The sequence below is a fragment of the Cyprinodon tularosa genome, unplaced genomic scaffold (assembly GCF_016077235.1).
Source record: "Cyprinodon tularosa strain WSP-4 unplaced genomic scaffold, ASM1607723v1 ctg696, whole genome shotgun sequence".
Lineage (NCBI taxonomy): Eukaryota > Metazoa > Chordata > Actinopteri > Cyprinodontiformes > Cyprinodontidae > Cyprinodon > Cyprinodon tularosa.
Genome location: NW_024039447.1, coordinates 168,619 through 189,596, shown reverse-complemented (window position 1 = coordinate 189,596; position 20,978 = coordinate 168,619). Strand labels below are relative to the sequence as shown.

The 20,978-nt window shown below is 39.1% G+C and overlaps 1 protein-coding gene across 3 annotated transcripts in view; it reads right to left on the bottom strand.

Annotated features, from left to right (window-relative positions):
- The window catches only part of rtkn (rhotekin), a 92,798-nt gene that overhangs the window by 47,305 nt on the left and 24,515 nt on the right, over nucleotides 1-20,978 (bottom strand). Inside the window, exon 1 of one of the 3 annotated variants that reach the window (XM_038268175.1) lies at nucleotides 14,698-15,382. The exons of the other annotated variants lie outside the window; for them this stretch is intronic. Within the exon in view, the coding sequence (XP_038124103.1) occupies nucleotides 14,698-14,793 (96 nt within the window). The 5' untranslated portion in view covers nucleotides 14,794-15,382. Of the gene's footprint in view, nucleotides 1-14,697; nucleotides 15,383-20,978 lie in introns of those variants that run through there. 3 annotated transcript variants of the gene reach the window in all.

Below are 20,978 nucleotides of genomic sequence, written 5' to 3'. Positions count from 1 at the left end.
TATAAGAGCAATAGAAGAGAGACTTAGACTACCCCTTGTTTCGATTTCTGAAAGGCACCAGGGGCCAGGAGATACTAAAGTCAACCTTTCGAAGGTAGTGACGCCAAAACACGCCTGTAAAGAGCTGTGGGTCACAATTTGCTATATAAATAATGACTAATTAATTGAACACAAATGAGGCCTTAATCTAAATAAAAGATCTGAAAACCAGGCCAACTGAGCAAATTCATCTTTATTAAGGTTGTACCATCCATCATGAATTAAGCATTTAAATCAAAAGGCAAAATGTTACAAATGCTTAAAAAATGCTCAGGAATACAACTTTTAAACTCTGTTGAGTGCTTTGAGATATCTCCTTCCTCTTGATTCTATTATAAGTAAATTTTTTTGAATAGGCAGGTTTTCTGCTTAGTAACATTTGCTGATTAAACTTAGAAGTTTATTCAGTTTAACACCCCTGGTCATAGCCTGAGCCAGCAATGAGATCTACGATAAATTAAACAAGCATATTTTCTATGCCCATCACCCTGTAGAATCTACACATAACATTTCAAACCTTCTGCTCCATGACCCTGTTGCTCTGTAAAAATTATTTTAAGTATGAAAGCTTACATCTGTGTAGCTGCATAGAATGGTGAATGACCACAACAAGCTAAAAATAATTTGTATTAGTGTGTTTTAAGAATATAAAGGTCTCATACCTTACATGCAGTAGAGAACTTTTAGCAAAACTAACTACTGCTTTCTTTTAACAATTCTAATCTTGGGAGCTACTTATCTAATTGCTGTTACATAAACCCTTAGGCTATGGTCTTGTTTACATTAGTTGGCTGTTTACACATGAGTAAATAATTATTTAAACAGGAAATGGAGATATGTGCTGTGTGTATGTGTATTTGTTGTGCTAATAATAAACTTTCAGTGTGAAACTCATGAAAAGCGCTCTGGTCAAAGTAGCAACCTGTTAAAAAAGTAAGGTCCTTTAAAAATGAATAAACTAGCTTTCACCTAAACCATAATGATATTTCTGATTTTTAGACCCTTTTAATTTTATGCAAGATGACTAATCGCTAGGGGTGTAAATGATAATCGTTTTGTATCGATGCATTGATCCAACAGCCGACGATCCAATGCATCGATACGTCCGCAAGAGTATCGATTCATGTATTTTTTTCCCCTCCGGTCTATTTTTATCCATTTACCCCTGGACGTAATTCTCCCTCCCATGCTGCGGTGGCGCTAAACCTATTTTGCCCTCCTACCTCGCTTCCTGGTTATACTCTTACAGCAGTTTGTTGCAGTCAGCTTGACACAGACATTTTTGATTTATGCTCAATATTGAAGCCTGGTCTGCGCTACACACTGTGGGTCTAGATATGGCCGAAGCGGAGAGGAAGTGGGGGGGAGTTTAGTCCGATGACGGAGGGACATGAGGGCCAAAAAGAACGGAGAGCCAGGTGGAAAAAGGGTCTCAGCGTTCTTGCGCACCTTGCTCTTCTAGCGCTCAAACTTCACGAGTTGAGTTGTTTTTCAGCGAATGAGGTTTTAACAGGAATAGGTGGAGTGCAACTTTTGTACTTCTATTATTTGCGGTTGTTTCTAAAATCAAATGCATAACGATATTACAGCTTTTATTGACTTATTTCAAATTTGAAATATAGTCTAGCCTGTAAGGTAAAAAAAAAAGAACCAATTAATTGAATCGAATTGTATCGTGGTGTATTCTTGAGTATCGAAAATAATCAAATCGTTGGGTCAGGAAATCGATACTGAATCGAATCGCCATGATGGGTGTGATTTACACCCCTAGTTCCATGTGTGGTTCCCCAGTGGTTCCATGGGGGGTTCCCCAGTGGTCCCATAAGGGGCTCCCCAGTGGTTCCATGAGGGGTTCCCCAATGATTCCATGGGGGTTTCCCAGTGGTTCCATTGGTGGTTCCCTGATGATTCAATGGGGGGTACCCTGATGATTCCATGGGGGGGTCCCCAGTGGTTCCCTGATGATTCCATGGGGGGTTCCCCAGTTGTTCCCAGATGATTCCATGGCGGGTTCCCCAGTGGTTCCAAGAGGGGTTCCCCAATGATTCCATGGGGGTTTCCCAGTGGTTTCCCGGTGGTTCCATTGGTGGTTCCCTGATGATTCAATGGGGGGTTCCCCAGTGGTTCCATGGGTGGTTTCCCGGTGGTTCCCTGATGATTCCATTGGGGGTCCCCTGATGATTCCATAGGGGGTTCCCTGATGATTCCATGGGGGGTTCCACAGTGGTTCCATGGGGGTTCCCCAGTGGTTCCATGGGTGGTTTCCCGGTGGTTCCATTGGGGGTTCCCTGATGATTACATAGGGGGTTCCCTGATGATTCCATGGGGGGTTCCCCGGTGGTTCCATTGGTGGTTCCCCGGTGGTTCCAGTACAACTTTTCTACTTCTGTTATTTGCGGTTGTTTCTCAAATAAAATGCATAACGATATTACGGCTTTCATTGATTTATTTCAAATTTGAAACATTGTATAGCCTGTAAGGTAAAAAAAAAATTTGAAATTAATCGAATCCATTCGTATCGTGGTGTATTCTTGAGTATCGAAAATAATCGAATCGTTGGGTCAGGAAATTGATACTGAATCGAATCGTCATGATGGGTGTGATTTACACCCCTACTAAACTCATTAGAAACCTATTACGTTCCATTCTGGGAACATCTTTTGCACAGTTCCGCCCCTTACTACCATTTCCTGTCCAAATATTCCTTGGCTTATTTGAAGATATAAGCTGAATGCAAATGTGAACCAGTCCAATCACAGTTTGACAAGCTCACGACCGTTTCTAAAGCATGTCAAAAAAAATTTTATTTTATTTTTTTCGCATCCCTGTTTTAGGATTAAGAACCTCTGAACAAATGTGAGCATTATACAATATTTGCTTGCAGAATTGCCATATCAAAATATGTAAAATAAATTATAGAGAAAACAACTCATTGAACATCAATTTTAATGCACAAGAATGGTGAAGTCTATGTTATTGTGAGCTGAAAGTTCCGTTTAAAACACTGTTTGGTTTGAGTTGGAAAATAACATTTGTGAAAAACCCTTAATTCATTGGAATAAAAATAATTGTTTTAATTTCACCTTCTCTTGGACTAGCCATTAGCTTCAGCCTGTTGGCTCAGTAAACAAGGACCAATACTTAAAGGTATAGAGGATGATCTTTTATTTCCAGCTGGATCATCTAAATATGGGTCCCACTAACTGTCAGTCATTCTGCTTATATGTTTACATAAAGCCGTCCTACGTGCTCGCCCCATCAGCTATCTTTTTCTTCACATGTGCACTTTCAACCGTATATGTTTGGTGGGCTATGGTTTCAGACAAGTCATTGAAGCTCACCTCTCTTCCTGTGGTTCTTTGAAAATGGCAGAGCGTCGTAAGAGAAAAAGTGTCTTCGAAGTGTATGAGAAGAAAAGAAAGGCCTAAGAAGAGGCACATATATCCCAGAATGCTTTACGCGGAGAGCTCTCCTTGCAAAGTACTACAGGATTTGCTGTCACAGCGGCCCACTGTCACCATAGCCTGTCACTATCCGACAGTGGCGACTAATAACAAAGATGGCACAGGCACTGCGAGGAGGAGGAGGAGTTACGTGACCAACAGTGTAAAAAGCAGTGATCATCTGTCCGAACGGTAAGTTAACTGAGTTCACTATAAAGTCCACTATATAGTCCCTGCTGTATGTGGACAGCTTGTATGAGCTATGAGAACAGCACAGTTTAAACATACCATGCACGAGGAGGAATGGGCACATGTATGCTCTTGCATGCACATTGTTTTTTAATTGGAGAGGGTGGGCCTTTTAAAAAATCCTCCACAATATACTATATCATAAAAAGTCAAGATGTCTACTGTAGGTACAGAAAAACAGCAATAACTACCTGGTAAAACTTAACTTAAAAACCTTCAGCTTAATCGTTAAAGAGATTCATATCTTGGTGGCTATATGATAAAACTGTTGGGTGAAAGAGACGGGAGTTAGAGCTACAACAAGATTCACCCAGCCTTCAAAGAGTTTCTCTCCTACAACCACCCAGCCCCTCCTAACATGGCCCCCAGCCTTTAACCCCAAGCAATAAACATGATCTCATCTAACTGAAGTGACTGATCTCATCATGGTGAGACAGAGTGTTGTTTTTTATGGTTGGGTGGGGTATGGTGCTTAGGGAAAAGCACAGCCCTGCCAGGCCTATCAACACCTTGTACCACAACAAGAGGTCTCTTTCAGCTGTTTCAACCCTTACCACATTAAGCCCCTGTGCCTGCTGCCACCGCCCCCACCTCCAAACATGGGATTTCCCCTGCAAACAATCCCATTTACAGTAGGCTATCTTAGCCATTCTCTCCACATTATAAATCTCACATGGTGTAGATTAAACATAGATATATCATGAAAGAAAGATAATATAACTGATTTAGTTCTCATGGAGCATTAAAATCTTCTTTTCTGTTTACTCTGTGCTTAAGTACAATCACCATGTAGAGAGCGGTTGGATTGACATGAAGAGATTAGAACCAGAAAGTTGCATAAACAGACTAATTTAAACCCACCCACAAACACTTCACACGATCCTCAAAGGAACAAGTCAATAAGTAGACTGCATGACCCTATGCTTTTGCCCACAATTACATTCTCTGCACATACTTTATCTCATGGACAGGAAAGAAAACAAATACATCACACAAGCCCATGAACAGGCTACATAAACACAAAAGCAACAAAGTACAAGCCTAAACACGTTCCCCAGAGCTCTTTTTTTAGCACAACAATCAGATAAGCAGCCAGCAGCAGACGTCGCTTAAAAACTGTAACTTTTCGGCATGTAAAGATAATAACACATGCTCCAGGTTTTCCTTAGAAATACAGCGCTCAAAACAGCCTCAGCATTATCATGATTGCAAAAAGAAAAAGAAAAAAAACAGGGCCTACAGTGTGTCTCATTGTAAAGGACTTCATGTGATATAGTTTGAGTACCAGTAAGGTGTTAAAGTCAGAGGAAGGACAAAAGGTTACAGAAATGTGAAGTAGTATTTTTAAACATATGTGGTTCATTTTTTGATAGAATACCTTCAAGCAATGCTATTCAAAAACGCAACTTATGTTTAAGAGGCATGACAGTTTTCTAATGATACTGCCACTTGTGGCCAAAACAAAGAACTGCCGCACTCCTTTGCTCGTTCTCACAGCTAACGCTCCTACTTGAAGAGGTTTATTTTCACTTTTTCACCCTACGTGGTGTTGCCATTAGTGTCATAGGCGGATCTACTGGGGTGGCATAGGGTGGCAAATGCCACCCTAAATGACAGTAGAAATGTAAGTAGAAATTAAATTATACAGCTAGTCATAAAGGTATATAACTCTTTTTATTTCTTTGCCTTTTTAATATTTACCTTATTTATTTTTTTGTCATTTATTATCTTCAACTTAATTTTTTAATTACTTATATTTTTAAGTATTTATTTATGTGCATGTTATCATATTTTTGTCTGTTTTATTCTTCCTTTGTATTTTTTTACCCTAGTTATTTCTTCGCCGCTATTTCTTTCTGCCTGTCCTTTTAACATTTCTGCCTGCCATTATAATATAATTTCTAATTACATTTATTTGTTGGTTGTATTTTTGGTGGCAATTAATTGTATGCTTATTTATTTATTGAGCATTTATTTATTTTTGTATTTATTTTTAAATATGGCAGAGTTGGTCCTCCATATACAGCTCTATCTACAGCATATTTACATGCATGAAATGTCTCTTTCATGATGCCTTAACTGCTATATGTCAAGTTACTGAGGAACAAATGGGGTAAATGTGTGTTCAGAGTAAACATTACATTAGGGTTGGGAATTGAAAAGATTTTCACGATTCCGATTCCCTTTTCGATTCTATGAAACGATTCGATTCTTTATCGATTCTTTTTTCGATTCCAATTTGGGGAAAAAAGGAGAACAAACAGTTTGATTATCAGCATCAACTGTGTTTACTTAACTATTGCACAATCTTACAAAATCAACAAGATCAAGATGTCCACAGGAAATGTGAAACTGGAGTAACATCTGTGTTTAAATGAAAAATCAATACAAGAACAAACTTAATAACCAACAATGTCTAATAACAAATGATGGGATAATAACCTATTTTAAATAACAAAAAATACTAATTATAAAACAGTAGTAGGGAAAATTAACAGTTATTTTGCAGAAAGATGAGCATATCTGCTTTTTCTGGAAGGATACGGGATCTTTCAGGGCTTATGGTGTCTCCAGTCATGGAGGACACCCTCTCAGATGGGGTGGAGGAAGCCTGCACACAGAGGTAGTTTTCAGCCAGTCAGATAGCAAGGGCAGCGTATCTTGCTTGTTCCACCACCACAGTGTTGCGCTATCCCTGCAGGGGATGGAGGGCAAGCTTTTATAGAGCTGGATTTCCTGATCTACCCTCTGGGCTAAGGAAAGACGGGGCTTTGATTCACAAAGTGACCGCAGCTCGTTGTCTTCCTCCTCGAATAGTTCTTCCAACTTGCGTAACTTGCGTAACTTGCGTAACTTACGTAACGTACGTAAAACAACGTGACGTAAGTCGTGCTCCCCAGAGCCGGCGCTCTAGGCTCTGGTGCTGCGGGAATCGAAAAAAGAATCGTTCAGCGAGCTGCCAAACGATGCCATGGAATCGGAAAATACGGAACCGGTTCTGAACAGGAACCGGTTTTCGATTCCCATCCCTACATTACATAGATGTCCAGTACCTTGTTCGGGTGCCTTGACCCATTTATTTCGACCGTGTAGTTATTCTCACTTTAGTACAGCTCAGTCCATAGATCTCTGATGGGAAACTTTTTCTTTCTATAGTTTCTTCTTGTGCAAATGCTGCAAAGCTGCCTCTCTGACAGTCAATCTCACACATCTGCAACTCAGCACCTGTGTCTTACCTTAATACCTTTCCTGTGATAATGCCCCTCTAGAAGTAGTGTTATCATTCTTCTATCTCCTATTAAGTGAGATCACATTGTACGATGTATTATTAATATGAACTGTTTCACATGAAACACTAGTACTGTACTGTACATACTATTCTCACCAAACTGTGATAACTGTGATTAAATTCAGTGTAAACAAATGCCATATGTTGCCACCCCTAAAAAATTCCTGCCCCCCTCTTTCCACCCCATAAATATTTTTCTAGATCCGCCCCTGATTAGTGTCTAAGTAGAGTTGGATGCCGGCCGCTTCTCAGTATCCACAAAATCAATCTTGAATATAACATTGCTTCACATGTCTCTATATTCTCAGGGGAATGCATAATTGTGCTAATGAACAATGTAAAATGAGAAAAAAAGGTGGCTTAAAATGCCAAAACTGTACTGAATTGTTTTTTAAAATCTTTTTTAAAGTATCTTCAAATCAGGAGGCTTGACAGACATATAATTAATCAGAGGTAATAATTAATGAAGGCTCATGGCAAGAACACTAGCAAATTAATATTTTAATGGTTGTTATTAGGATAGACAGATTTATCTGCTGCCCAATATAAATGTTTGTTCTGGTATAGGCATTAGCTGCTACATGCATGCATTCACAGATGTATTACAGCATTCAGCAACCATGCCTTAAGATTACAAAGTGCATGCACAGTTGTTACCCCCATGTCAAGATTGTTAATGTTTTTTCAGACTCTTGTAACAATTGTTATCGTGTAAATATTATCATGGAAACAGAAGACGAAAAATCAATATCAGCTTAAAAAAAATACCCAAAATATCAGCAACATGTATCAATATATACATATCAAAATAACTGGCAGCGGCATTAAAAACAACAGAAAAACAACCTCTAGATCTTCCTGTATCATATTGGACCAGTTTAAATAAATTTTACCAGGTTGAATATGTATAAACATCAGAGATAAAAAGTGTTTTGATTAGTGCATTCCAAGTTTTGTAAGATGAGAACAGTGAAAATCACGGGCCTAATGCTGATGGAGAGATAAGCAAGGTGAGGCTATCAAACGACCTCATGTAGGGAGCGACACCATAAACCTTTCAAGGAAGGTGTTTGGAGGCAGGTATGTTCCAACAAAAACACTACCTTAGGCTCAGTGTTTTCTCCCTCTACATCTCCTGGCTCATGCTGGCTGTTTTTCAAAGGAAACTGGATCAACACACAGCATCCAACTGGTTTCTCCTCACACAGAGGTCCTATTCAGAACAGTGTCGCTCCACCTAACTGCTGCATGGGCAACGGCCCAGGTGAGGACAGAGGTGCTGGGAGGGAATGCCGTTATGTGGTAACATCCATGAGAGGTATGGGGAATGTCGGGGTGCGGACCAGAGGTGGGGCGGCACCTGATCTGGACTGTAGATGGTTGAAGGGAAGCTGGCTGGAATGACTGTGGTTTGGAAAGCAGATGTGTTGTTCCAAGCAGAAGAGGTAGGCTTAGTGTTAAGCAGTTGGTGTGTGTGGTGAGATACAAAGACTCCTTTCTAGCTTTTTGGCATAAACCGCTCAAAGAACTGCAAACAAATGTAGCAATCCAGGAGAGAAAATCCAAATACATTTTTAATACAAAACAAACACAGCAAATGGGATAAACAGAACTAAAACCCCTTTACACGTGAAAAAAACAGATTTAGAGTAGTTTCCTCATGTAAGATTTATAGCAAAAATATTGGTCTGTTGCTGTCAGCAAAGGTTTTATTACTAAAAAAAAATCTATAAAATATATAAACACAAGATTTGCCGCGAGTGGTATGCAGAAGTAGTCTGTCATTTAGGAATGTGTTCTGGTTCTGACATGACTTGTGTATCCTGCACAGGGGAGTAAGGGCTGCCTACTTTAACACTCCTTCCGCTTGTGTCTAGTGGAGCTTAATAGGCTACCTAAACAACCTGCCAGCTAAACCAACACAAACACATAGACTCTAAAAACACATGCATTCTGAAACAGACATTTTTTTTTTTCTTCTTTTTAGCTGCCTTTCGCTGCTCTGAGGATCAGTGTGTTGATCCACATTCAGTCGCTGCTGTTATACAAAGATAGGTGTGCAGGATAAGGAGAAAGATGTGTCATGTTTCAAAGGAAATGATGCTTTCCCCCAAAAAATATTAGTAGGTGTTGGAAACACAAAAAAGAATTACACAAACAAGTTATACCAGTATTAGATCAATGCCTGTAGCATCCAAAGATCAACTATTGCTATAGGTGGAAAGTCTTAACAGATGTAGAGTTTGTAAGAATTAGACTTTATTTATCTTTCTGACTCTGAGTGAATTCTCTGTAAGGTCATCTTAGCATGATAGAGCCAAATCTATGTTCAGATTGAGGTAAGGTGTTTTACAGTAGTTCTTCTCTGACCATCATGTTCCAGCCTGTCAGGAAGGAGGAATAAAGGAAAATGTACTACTACAATGCATGCAAGTGGTTCTCAGTACCATTACATATCTGGTTAACCATAGTCCCACTGCAGCTATTCATCAGATTGCAGATTTTGCAGTTGAATTTTAGATACCTAGATGATTTTTTACTGTCTAAATACAGGTTGGGACTATCTGCTGCCTTTTTGCTTTTATTTCTCCACTATCTCTTTCCACCTGTATCAATATGAACTCATAGCATCCCCCACAGTCATAAGGAAAATTGTGAAACAACCCCAGCATAATTTCAGGGACATGACATCATATGGACAAGGGAACAAACTGAATCATACACAAAGTTCATTCCAAGCTGGTTATATCAGCAGTTTCACGCAGACAATGCAATTATCTGTCTGAGCTTCTTAGACGTTTGTTTCAAGCAAAGCAGTGGGGCAGTTCGAACGACAGCTTTAACACTGGACAAAGAGCCACTGTACAAATAAAAGCCACAGGATATTTAAGGCTGGAAAAATATCTGGGTCCCCGCCAGATCTAAGTTTAGGTCTTAGGAGCGTGTGAGAGGTCGAGAACAAGTCTTGAGTGAGGCAGCAAGAACCTGACATCTGACCCATGTGAGCTCCCAGTCAGACGAGGTTAGAGACGAGCTACTGCTAATACAGCATGTCAGGGTCAGCATGTCTGTGTTTGTTTAAGGACAGAAGATCTTCAGGAATATCAAAGATCTGTAGATTATCCTGAAGCATTAATTCTCTAAGACACACTGCAGGGTCTAAAAAGTAAATTCGGACAATATTTTGCTTAATTTTCAAAACTATGACATGACTATTTAGCTACAACAAAATTAAAAGAATTAGCAACAAATGATTTCCCCTCTCTGGATGTGCTTCCAATGAGCTGCGATAGTTGGCATGATCAGACGGACAACATTCACACTCACACACAGACAAAGAATTGTACTGTTACAGACAAAGATGGAGATGAACAACACCATGCCCAGCACAAATCCTGAATGCATCTGTAGAGCACAAACAAACTACTGAGATTCAACTCAGAAATGAACAACAACATACAAAACCTGCTTGTTTTTTAAACTGCAAGGATTACAAAAGCTGAAAACAAACTTAATTTACGAAGCAGGGTTTGGGTATTGACCAATACCCCAAGCTGGGAGCATTTCACAAGGTATTGGTCAATCCATCATCTAAAGTCGCAATCTGTGAAGAAACCTCTGGCTCAATCTGGATATTTTAAATCAGTATGGAAAATTAAGCCAGGACAAAATTATTACATCTATTAGTCACCATGACAACAGCTATCTTAATAGTGCTGGCTATGCACGCCAGCATGGAGACCAGCTGGCGTATTTAGCTGCCACTAGGAGCTATACGGTTGCCCACAATCCTTTGCATTAAAGTACATATACAAAATTACCTCACAGAGTTTAAAGAAAAAGGTATTTTTTCTTCATATTTAGGCCTAGCCTTTGTGGCACAGGTAGAAACCTTCATATGTTTTAGGTTTATACTAGAGGGTTTAACCTTAAGTTACATTTGTGTAACCTTTGTTTTTGTAGTTTTTTTCCTGGAAGGCTGTGGTCCTAATTTCACAACTATCATACATCAGGTAGTGGGGTCAATAAGGAAGAAGGCTACCAGACCCTGGATAGTGTTCTTATAGTTGACAAAAAAAGTGAAGGGATAGGAAATAGAAAATGGAGGTAGGATCTGCAATTTGAGGTATTGACTATCCTGTATATTTTGGTTCTTTCTGTGGTTATTACACCTGAATTACATTATGGTGCATTAGCAGGTTTCTGCAGACCGTTATAACATCCTAAGGAGGCAGCTGGAACATTTAAATCAGCTGTGTTGGAGCAGAGAAATTTCTTAAACAGATAGGACCCTTAGTGAACAAAGAAAACTACAATGCTGAATTGACCCAAATTTCAGATTCATATTTACAGAAACTTTCAACCAATATGAATAACACTTCAAAACCAAATCAGTTCAGTGTTTATAAATACCTTTGAAATACATCATTATCTGAGTTTTTTGGTCACAGGAAGTGGTGCATGTGTTTCTTTTATTTGGCAGTTTAAATGACATTTTGTTGTCTCTCCCAGTGGCGGTGGACATAATTACTCATGACCATTTCCTGTTTCCCATCAACCATATCCCCTCTGAGGCCTGATCCTGTATCCTGTGGTGAAAATGCTTTTTTGGGGGGAATCTATACACAATTAAAGAAGCTGCATTTTTGCCAAGTGGACCTCACAGGAGAGGAAGAAGAAAGAAAAGAGTGGAGAAAAGTATGCAGTCAGTGCTATTCCAGCAGACTTGTTAAAACCTGAACAGCAGAAATGTTAGTTCCCACTGAGCTGTAAAATTACACAAAGGATTTATTCCACCGCCTAAGTTAAATTTATACACCTGAGAGAAGGAGTGACATGTTCAATGGATATTAATTCTAGCTTCTGTATGAGATATACAGTTACATGTGTACGCTTGTGCAGATGGGAGGAGTTTTTAAGAATACCACCTTGCTGTGCTGCAAGTAAAATAATAAATAAATAAATGCAGATTTAATTAGTGAATAAGATGGGGATTTCTTTGTAATCCCCATGGTTTTCTAATATAACAGACTGTGGGCTGCTCAGCTCTGCCCATACAAAGACTCTCCCTGTTTGATAAACCCACCCATAGTTAGAGAAATGCAGTGGGAGGAACTAGTAGGTGTCAAAATGAATGGGTATATAGCACTGGCAATTTCTCATTAAATACTAGGGATGCCTGTAAATTTCATTAAATAATTGGTCAAATATGAATGCAGTCCTTTATCTTTTATAAAAAAGTGTTAAAAAAAAGGCTTGATTAATCAATATGTTGCACACTAATCAGCTGTTGAGCCATTGGACACAATTTCCCTTCTGCTCCAAAGTTGCAGGACGCTGCCTGTCAGTCTCTATGAGAAATTCCCATTGGGGTTGGAGGCTCTGTATATTGAGGCAAACAAGAAAGAAGGCCCTGATTGGATAAAATGCTAAATACGCCACTTTCAGTGAGGCTAAACCTCTTAGGGGGAGTCAGGGTGGGTTGTGAAGCCGAATGCTCAATGCTGATTGGCAGAACTTTAGGATTTTTGACTGACAGTTAGCAGACAGCGAGGAGCTTTGACTCAAAGAAATGCAGGTGAGAGAGGAAAAAGCATTAGTTTAATAAGAACAGTCATCTTGTTTATTATTGTCTGGAGTTTATTCTTTCAAAGTGCTTCAAAACAGCAATTTTTTGCCATTTCATTAACACCATTGAGCCTCCCCTGTTTCAGAGAGTTGACACTTTTATACAGGCAAAAAAGGACATCTACTGTCAAAACTAACCAAGAAACTGCTAATTTTGACAATTAAGACTGGGAGGAGATCCACGCAATTTAAATGTGTCTTGATTATTTTTCTAACATTGCTTTATAAGGATTTTATCTTGTTAATTTTACTGACTTTGTAAAATGTAACTAAATACCGACAGCAAAATGCCAAGGAGATCATCAGACAGACATTCCTACATACCACCATAATGTCCTTAATTTAATATTCAGACAGAGAAGCACTTTTACAGCCCATGTCTGAGCAGTAAACAAGTTTATCATCAAAGAACAGTTAACAAAATTACAGCTTGATTAAATCTTTTTTTTTTTTTTTTCAAGAACCCATGATAGCTGGTTTGTGGCAGCCCCTTACAGGCCACAACATCTATAAAAACTCCAGAAACATCACTTTATTCTTTACTTTACTCTCATTTTACATAAACTTTAAAGTGAAGGCCTCTAAAGATAGTGTGCAAATAAAGGATCCATTTTAAGGTTGTGGTTCATATAACTTGATAATGCCCTGAGTTACATGTCATTCACTTTAAACTCGAAATATTCTGGACAAAAAAACGACAACAAAAACACTGGATTATAGTTTGGACCATGTCCTGAGTCAAATATGGACCAATCCAGGTTGATTTAAAAATATTGAATTAGGTTTTCAACCCAAAAAAAAAGAGTTAAAGTGTCTTGCAAATGTTGTGAAATAATGATATATTGTATATTGCCTGGATTCTAAATAAGGAAAAGTTTGCTCAAAATAAATTACCCATTTATTTTCCATTCCAAATTACATGTTAAGGGTTAATTTTAGGATAAAGAATGTTATTAAGCATAGGTGTTCTTGGCCTTTTGAAGTGATCTGGATTTACCAAATAAATGCAAGAGGAGAACAAATTCTTTACGGATTAATGCTGCAATAACAATTGCAGTTCAGTATATTGCAGCTGTGCATCTTGTAATGCAGCGGAGGTACATTGAAATCTAATCAGGTTCTTTTGATAGTTGTAAATGACAGCCTATATTTCATGAAGCAGCTATTTTATTTTCTTCTTTAGCTCAACAAACTTTGTTACAATGTTTGATCCAGTGTTTGGTTTAAACTATCCTACAGCTAAGAAGCTTAATAAAAACCAAAAAGTGAGCTTGCATTACTCGGAGTCCCAGCATTGACTAGTGTATCTAATATTTGAAAACTCCCAGTAAGTCCAACTGTTACATAAAAGTTTAGATGATCTCATTTAAAACACAGAGGTGTGTTTATGAGAGAGTGCACTTAAATGCACCATCAAGGAATCATCTTAGGCAAATTCGGACATCTATACAGATTACAATAACAAAGGGTTAAATTTATAACTGTAATTTGTACAACATTCCTAGTGACCATATGTGTAATTTCTCTCTAAAATCTGGAACAAGTAAAAGAGGTAAATTCCTTAGTTATATCCTCTGAGACGACAGGAACACAGCTTGTGTGAATTAGCAGAAATATTTCCAAACACTGCAACCATGTTCAAATCTTTCCCCTCCTTAATTGTAACTTAAACACACATTAACACATTCTAACACACTCCCTCACAATCACACGGGGAATTATGAGGCCATATGTGCAGCTGTGAACTGTGTGTGAGCCCCAGCTGAAAGGGGACACACTCAGGGAGAGATGGATGATATGTGGGGTTGTTTTTCTGTCTGCCATCTGTGAAGGCAGAGACCACACCAGCGTCAGTGTGACTCCTTTGTTAGACACAGAGAATCTTTAAGCTGCTCCTCTGTACATTTCACAGCCAACCCAGAGCACAGCTGCATGCCTTGACAGTTGACAAAGAGATGCACTGAAAAAAACTAATTCTTATCCCTTTAAATTTAAGTGTGCAGGCTGATCTCTCTATCAAAGTCAACCAAACTGGTTAAAAGCAGTTACCTGTAAACTGAGGGCAATCTGACGGATGTACATCATATTGAGGTCCTCCAGTATCCAAAGTTTTTCCTCCATGTCTGCGTATTTATCAGTTGGCATCGTTTGGACAGGTTGCTACGATAATAGGAAAGTAAGCTTCTTTTTGGAAAGTTAGTTGGAGGGTTTCAGTTCTCTACCCCGTTGAAACTGCTGCAAGAAACTTCATTTCTCCTTCCAACGCGTAAATCCCGTGCGCAAAACTCATGCGCAACTGTTCCAATCTCCATCCAAAACTCGACTGGAAACTCCAGTGGGAGTAAACTGTAATATTCTCCCCTATTTTTCTGCTCCTCTCCCAAAAAAAGAAGAAAAAATCCTCCCAAACACCCACGGCAATAGCTGTGGGAAGAATGGAGCCTTTTTTTAACGGAGCTCCTCGTCTTTGAGTCCCTTTCTGTGAACGTGCTGTGTCCTCTGTGTCAAGAGAACTCTCCACAAAAGGGCATCGCCTCAGCGGCACAACACTCCACTGTGTGCGTCTTTACGCTCCTCTGCTGCTCGGCGCTGAATTAACCCCTAAGACACGCTTTGGGTGTTAATAGCGAAATAAAATTTAAAAAACAGAAGGATCGGGGAGGAGAGATATCTACGTAAAAACATCGCAAATACCACAACAGAGCGAAGCCCCGATCGGGTGGAGAGCTTTCTTCTTTATTACAGCCTAATGGAGAGAATTTGAACCGTGACAGCTGGGGCTCCTTATGATTGGATAACACTTACACGCAGCATGAAATGTAAAGTAATGCTGATCCCAATTAAAAAAAAGTGCAGCCGCAAAGTTGGTTTTCTTCTTTCTTGATGCTGGGTTAAAAAATACGACGGAGTATTAGGGCCACACATGAAGAGAAAAAATATTTTTGCCATGACGAGATTAAACTCGACATGTCGACTTTAAAGTCGACATTAAACTCAACATTTTGAGAATAAAGTTGAAATGTCATGTTGAGTTTAATCTCGACGTGTCGACTTTAAACTCGCCATTTCGAGAATAAAGTTGATATATCGTGGCGACTTTAATCTCGACATTCCAAAGTTTGGAGAAAAGAGCAACCGCGCTCCACAGCTGCAGTCTGCGTTTTAAGAGTGAAGGTAGTCTTTCATGTGCTGCAACTGTATAGGATTCTGTGCATGTATCCTGTGCAGCGGTTGGCTCTCTTGAACTAATTTAAACTTTATTGTCGACACGTCGAGATTAAACTCAACATGACATTTCAACTTTATTCTCGAAATGGCGAGTTTAAAGTCGACAGGGCGAGATTAAACTCAACATGACATTTTAACTTTATTCTCAAAATGTTGAGTTTAATGTCGACATGTCGACTTTAAAGTCGACATGTCGAGTTTAATCTCGTCATGGCAAAAATATTTTTTCTCTTCATGTATGGCCCTAATACTCCGTCGTAAAAAAAAGAAACAAATGGCCGCGTGAAACTTTACCAAATTTAAAAGATCTCTGCGCAAAAAAAAAATTCACGTATATTGTAAAAGCGTAGGGTAACTTAAAACTTAGCAGATATACGGATTAGGGCCACTGAAAAAATAAAAAATGTTACCTGATTTTTACATTTTATATCAGTTTATTATGAGAAAAAGAATTCTGACTTTAATCTCAAAATTAAGACTTTTTTTCTGAATTCTGACCCCTTTCTTACAATTCTGACCCCTTTCTTACAATTCTGACCCTTTTCTTACAAGTCTGACTTTAATCTACAAATTCTGACTTTAATCTGAGAATTTGGACTGTTTTTTGACAGCTAACAGACATGTTAGCATCAAGCCGTAGCCATGTCTGTTTTAGATACTAAACTAGCTCTCTTGTTTTAATCACCTTCTGCTCTTCCATTAATGTTATGGCATCACTTGGGACCCCTTGGCACGTATAAAGTCCCCTAATTCTGTCATTTTCCACCAATGTGTCACTGGCCCTCTCAAACAACTCATATATTTGTCAGTGAAGCTGAGTGTTCCCACATTTCTTCATTCATAGTGCCCATCTACATCAAAATCCAAAATTCTGAGATTAAAGTCAGAATTTTGAGGAAAAAAAAGTCAGAATTCTGAGAAAAAGTCAGAATTCTAATTCTGAGATTAAAGTCGGAATTCTGACTTTTTTCCCATATTAAACTGAAATATTAAAAAACTTCAGTTAACTTTTTTTTTTTTTCCAGTGGCCCTAATCCTCTTACGTACAGATAACACCACTATTAAGTAAAAAATAAAAATCTACATTAGGTAGAAAATAATATCAGGGGCTTAGAAAACAGCATAAAGTCTTCCTCCTCTCCAGCTCTTGTGTGTGAGAGGTGTGTATGTATGTGTGTCCCTCCACTGGAAAATAACTGCATGCAGACCAAAAGTCGACCCCTCCACAGGAAACTGGCGTCTCGTTGCAGGCAGTAAGATTTATAACAATTGCACTCATTCCAGATCCATTTTACTATTCTGGGGTGACCAGGGTTATTTTAGAGGGTTAATGAATTAACCAAGCAGTCATGATGAGTGATGATGTAACTTTTTGCCCACGTGGAATAATAGGCATATAAACCAAACGGCTTTTAGGACATCTATAGTTAGCATAGAATTATGTGGTTTAGGTTTAACCAGTCTAGACTGTTGGAAGCTGGAGAAGTACCTCTCTTCTCCAGCAGAGTCCGCCGTGGATCCTCCTGAGCAGAGCCCTCTGCACAGCTGCTGCTCGTTACCATCATCAGGAGGACCCTCTACTTAAGCTGTCTTCAGACCTTGCCTCAACGCCGCAGTGTTGAGCCAGTTGGTTAGAACCTAAACCTAGAACCTCTGAGAACTTAGTTTGCTCTGAATCCTGACAGGATCCTAATCTTGTCTCTGTCTTTCCAGGAAAACCTGATCTTCCCTTGCGAAGCTCTGGAAGAGCTTAACCTGCCAAGCCTGCCCTCTGAGCCAAACCTGAAAATTACCTCTGGATTCACATGCAGCTCTGGACCAAGAGCTGGAAACCCAAAGTCAAGGTCTGCTACCTTCCTAGAAGCAAGACGCTGAAGCAGCTAACGGACTCTGCTAACCAGACTCTCTCCAGTTCCAACAACCTTCCTCTCCAAGTGCTATTCAAGGACCCTCAAGGTACAAACCAGAAACTATCTAAGGACAGTCCTCTAAGAACCCAACTAACTAAACTGTCTTCCTCACAGACTCCGCTGAACCAGTTTTTCCCAGGACCAGAACCTGAACACATTACCTCTGAAATTGTATTCAATAAACTCTGTGAACTTTTCAACTGTTTCCTACCTCGTGGTGTTCTGCATAATTGGGTCACATTCGTGTACCGATCATGACATAGACATTGCTGTTTTCACACCTGTCATAATCTAAGGTTGTCTAAATGACCAAAAAACACGTTAAGAGCTCTTTTTGATTCCAGGAGGAGAGAACAGACTGAATATTTTTTATGATTTTTTAAAATATATTTTTATAACAAAGGTTTGAGAATTCTTAATGGTGATCAAAATTAGGAATTGAAGGAAATCACATGCAATTTAACAGTTTTCTTTAAAAGAAATCACAAAACATGCTGCTGGATTTGGATAAAAGCAGCACAAGGGAACACTTTCTGGCAACAGCCAAATGACCAAAATGTAAATCACAGCATTACTTATGAGGGAAGAAAAATGTAATGTTTCAAATCAGATCTAAAAATGGTAAAAACCAGTAACCAATAGTGTGACTGGATAAATAAAAACATCTTGTAGTGCATTGGACAGACTGAATATGTTTAAATAAAAAAACCCAAAAAACATTGCAACAAGTTTGTATTGCTATAATCCAGTTGGCACTTATAACAATAAGCCAATAACATCTGTTTTTCAGTTTCCAGCATGAATGTAACTTGGTTGGGATATTTAACTGGGTAAAGCCGGACATACACTGCAGGGTTTCATCGTACAGTGTGAGTTCACAGCTTACAATTTATGTTCTCACACTGTGCGACCCAACGCTCTGATGCAATCTACCTGCTTACACTGTACGTCTAAAAACCAGGTCGGACCCAGATCCATAGTGAGATGGCGCTACTCTGACTCGTCTATCTGGAAACGAGTAAAAGAGGAACATGAAGCTCACTAGAGAGAAATGTGCTGCCTTGGCAATTTGTGCAATTTTGTGTGCTGAAAGCCCTAAGAAGAAAAGGCGACGACGTATTTGAGCATAGATATGGCTGAGCAACTATGCTACTATAGTCTGTCATTTATACAGAAAGAACTCCATTACACTCGCATCCCCGCCATGCTTCTGTGTTTTCATTTGAGAGGAAGAAGAAGAATCCTTGTTTGCCCACTGAGCGGATTGCTCACGACCACCTTACGACAGCCGACTGAATTTCAAACGTTTGATTTTCTCGCGACCTTACAATTCCTGATCGGGAGGTGGTCGTGAGAGGTTGATCTCCCCTCATTACCCCATGTGCACTACATGATATACGATCAGTTTGAAAGTCGGCCCGATCGAAAAATTCTCCCAAGATGAAGAATCGGCCCAAAAAGGGCCAAAATATCCTACAGTATATGCCCGGCTTAAGATAACTAAAAAAAAAACCAAGTAGTTGTGTGAGTCAATAAATGTAAATTAAATGTAACACTTGCCCACCTACATTTTTCTTGACAGTTACCCAGATCTCAAAATACAAATGATTTTGAAAGTTAATCTAAATGCATCTTAAGCCCAAACTGCCTCTTTACTCTGTCCTCACCATTCCTTTCGGCTTAAACACAAATAAGTGACCCTATATTTGCCTCTCTATCACCCCAGAGAATGTGCTGTAAACTTTTTACAAATGCAAACATCTAAAACAAAGGAGAGCTCAGAGGCTCTTTTTTCAGAGGAAAAAAAACAAAACAAAAAAACAAAGGGCGCAAAGAAGAAAGCAGCTGGATCATTTCCCACACAAAAACACCTCTTCCATTCAGATTTTAAGATCAGTCAGTTAATCTGTCACAGGGAGCAACAGCTGGAGAAGAAGGGACTCTTCCTGAAGTAGAGCGAGAAATGTTTAAAACAAAAGCTGCAGGCTGGAGGTAAAATTAGCTCATGAAACACTATGACATCTACGTAAGTCTCCATCTGTTGGAAACTGTGTGTATTCATTTTATGATTAACTATATCTTGGAGAGCTAAAAGGAATTGCTGCTGAACTAAAGAAAAAGATCAGAAACAATCGGTACACAGAAAAAAAAACAAATATGGGAGTCAGTGCCTTCCAATATGATCATAGATATAAATTGAGAGAAGATATCGGGGCTCCTCTTCCCTCCACTAAAGACATTTCGTCCCAGCCCTGTATGTTCCGAGCCCGTAACATTATCGATGTCCCCTCACACCCCCACCATGGACTGTTCTCCCTGCTGCCCTCTGGGAAGAGACTTCGAAGCATCCGATGCAGGTCCAGCAGATTCCTGAACAGCTTCTTCCCAACCTCCATCAGACAGCTGAATGTTGGGGAAAAAAAAAAAAAAAGAAAACTGACCATATTAATGCTTTTTTTTTTTGCACCATGTTTTTTTTCTTCCAATGTTTACATTTGATCAATGCTGCAATTTAAGAAATGGAAATGTCGTGAGAGCTATACAAAATGACAATAAAGTTTGCCTAAGTCTAAGAAGGAATGGAAGGGGGCACATCAAGCCACAAATATCACATATGTGAAGGTGTTATAGGACCCTAGATGTAGTAATATTGACCCAAGAGTACCAAGTTTTTGTTAGAGAAGTTGTGGAAATGCAAAGCCCAACTAAACACAAATTTTTTGTTCATGTCCTAAATTACAGAATTTTTGGGGATGAAAGTATAAAAGGCTATAATATATCAGATTTTTCAATATGTTACCCAAGTATGCAACTGTTACTTGGATAACACCAGCAGTAATGGTCCAGATCAATCATACCTTTTAGATGTGCTTCTCACAGCAGCCCTTAAATGTATAGCAGTTAAGTGGATGCAACCAGAGCCACTTTCCTACAACTCGTTCAAAACGTAAGACAGCAGCACCACATAGAGAAAATAGCTGATCTTTTAAGACTTTTAAAAGTAACCTTCAACCTGTGATGGAATAGGGCTGATGCCTCAACAAGACCCATTTAATAAGCATACCAAGAAATCTGTCTGACCTTATTTTGATGCTGAAACTGTATTGGTCTGAAATGCTGAGTTGAAATGTATTCTTGAATGAAAATATTCACACGCGTCACATTTATTGCATGCTTATGTGTATAGGGAAA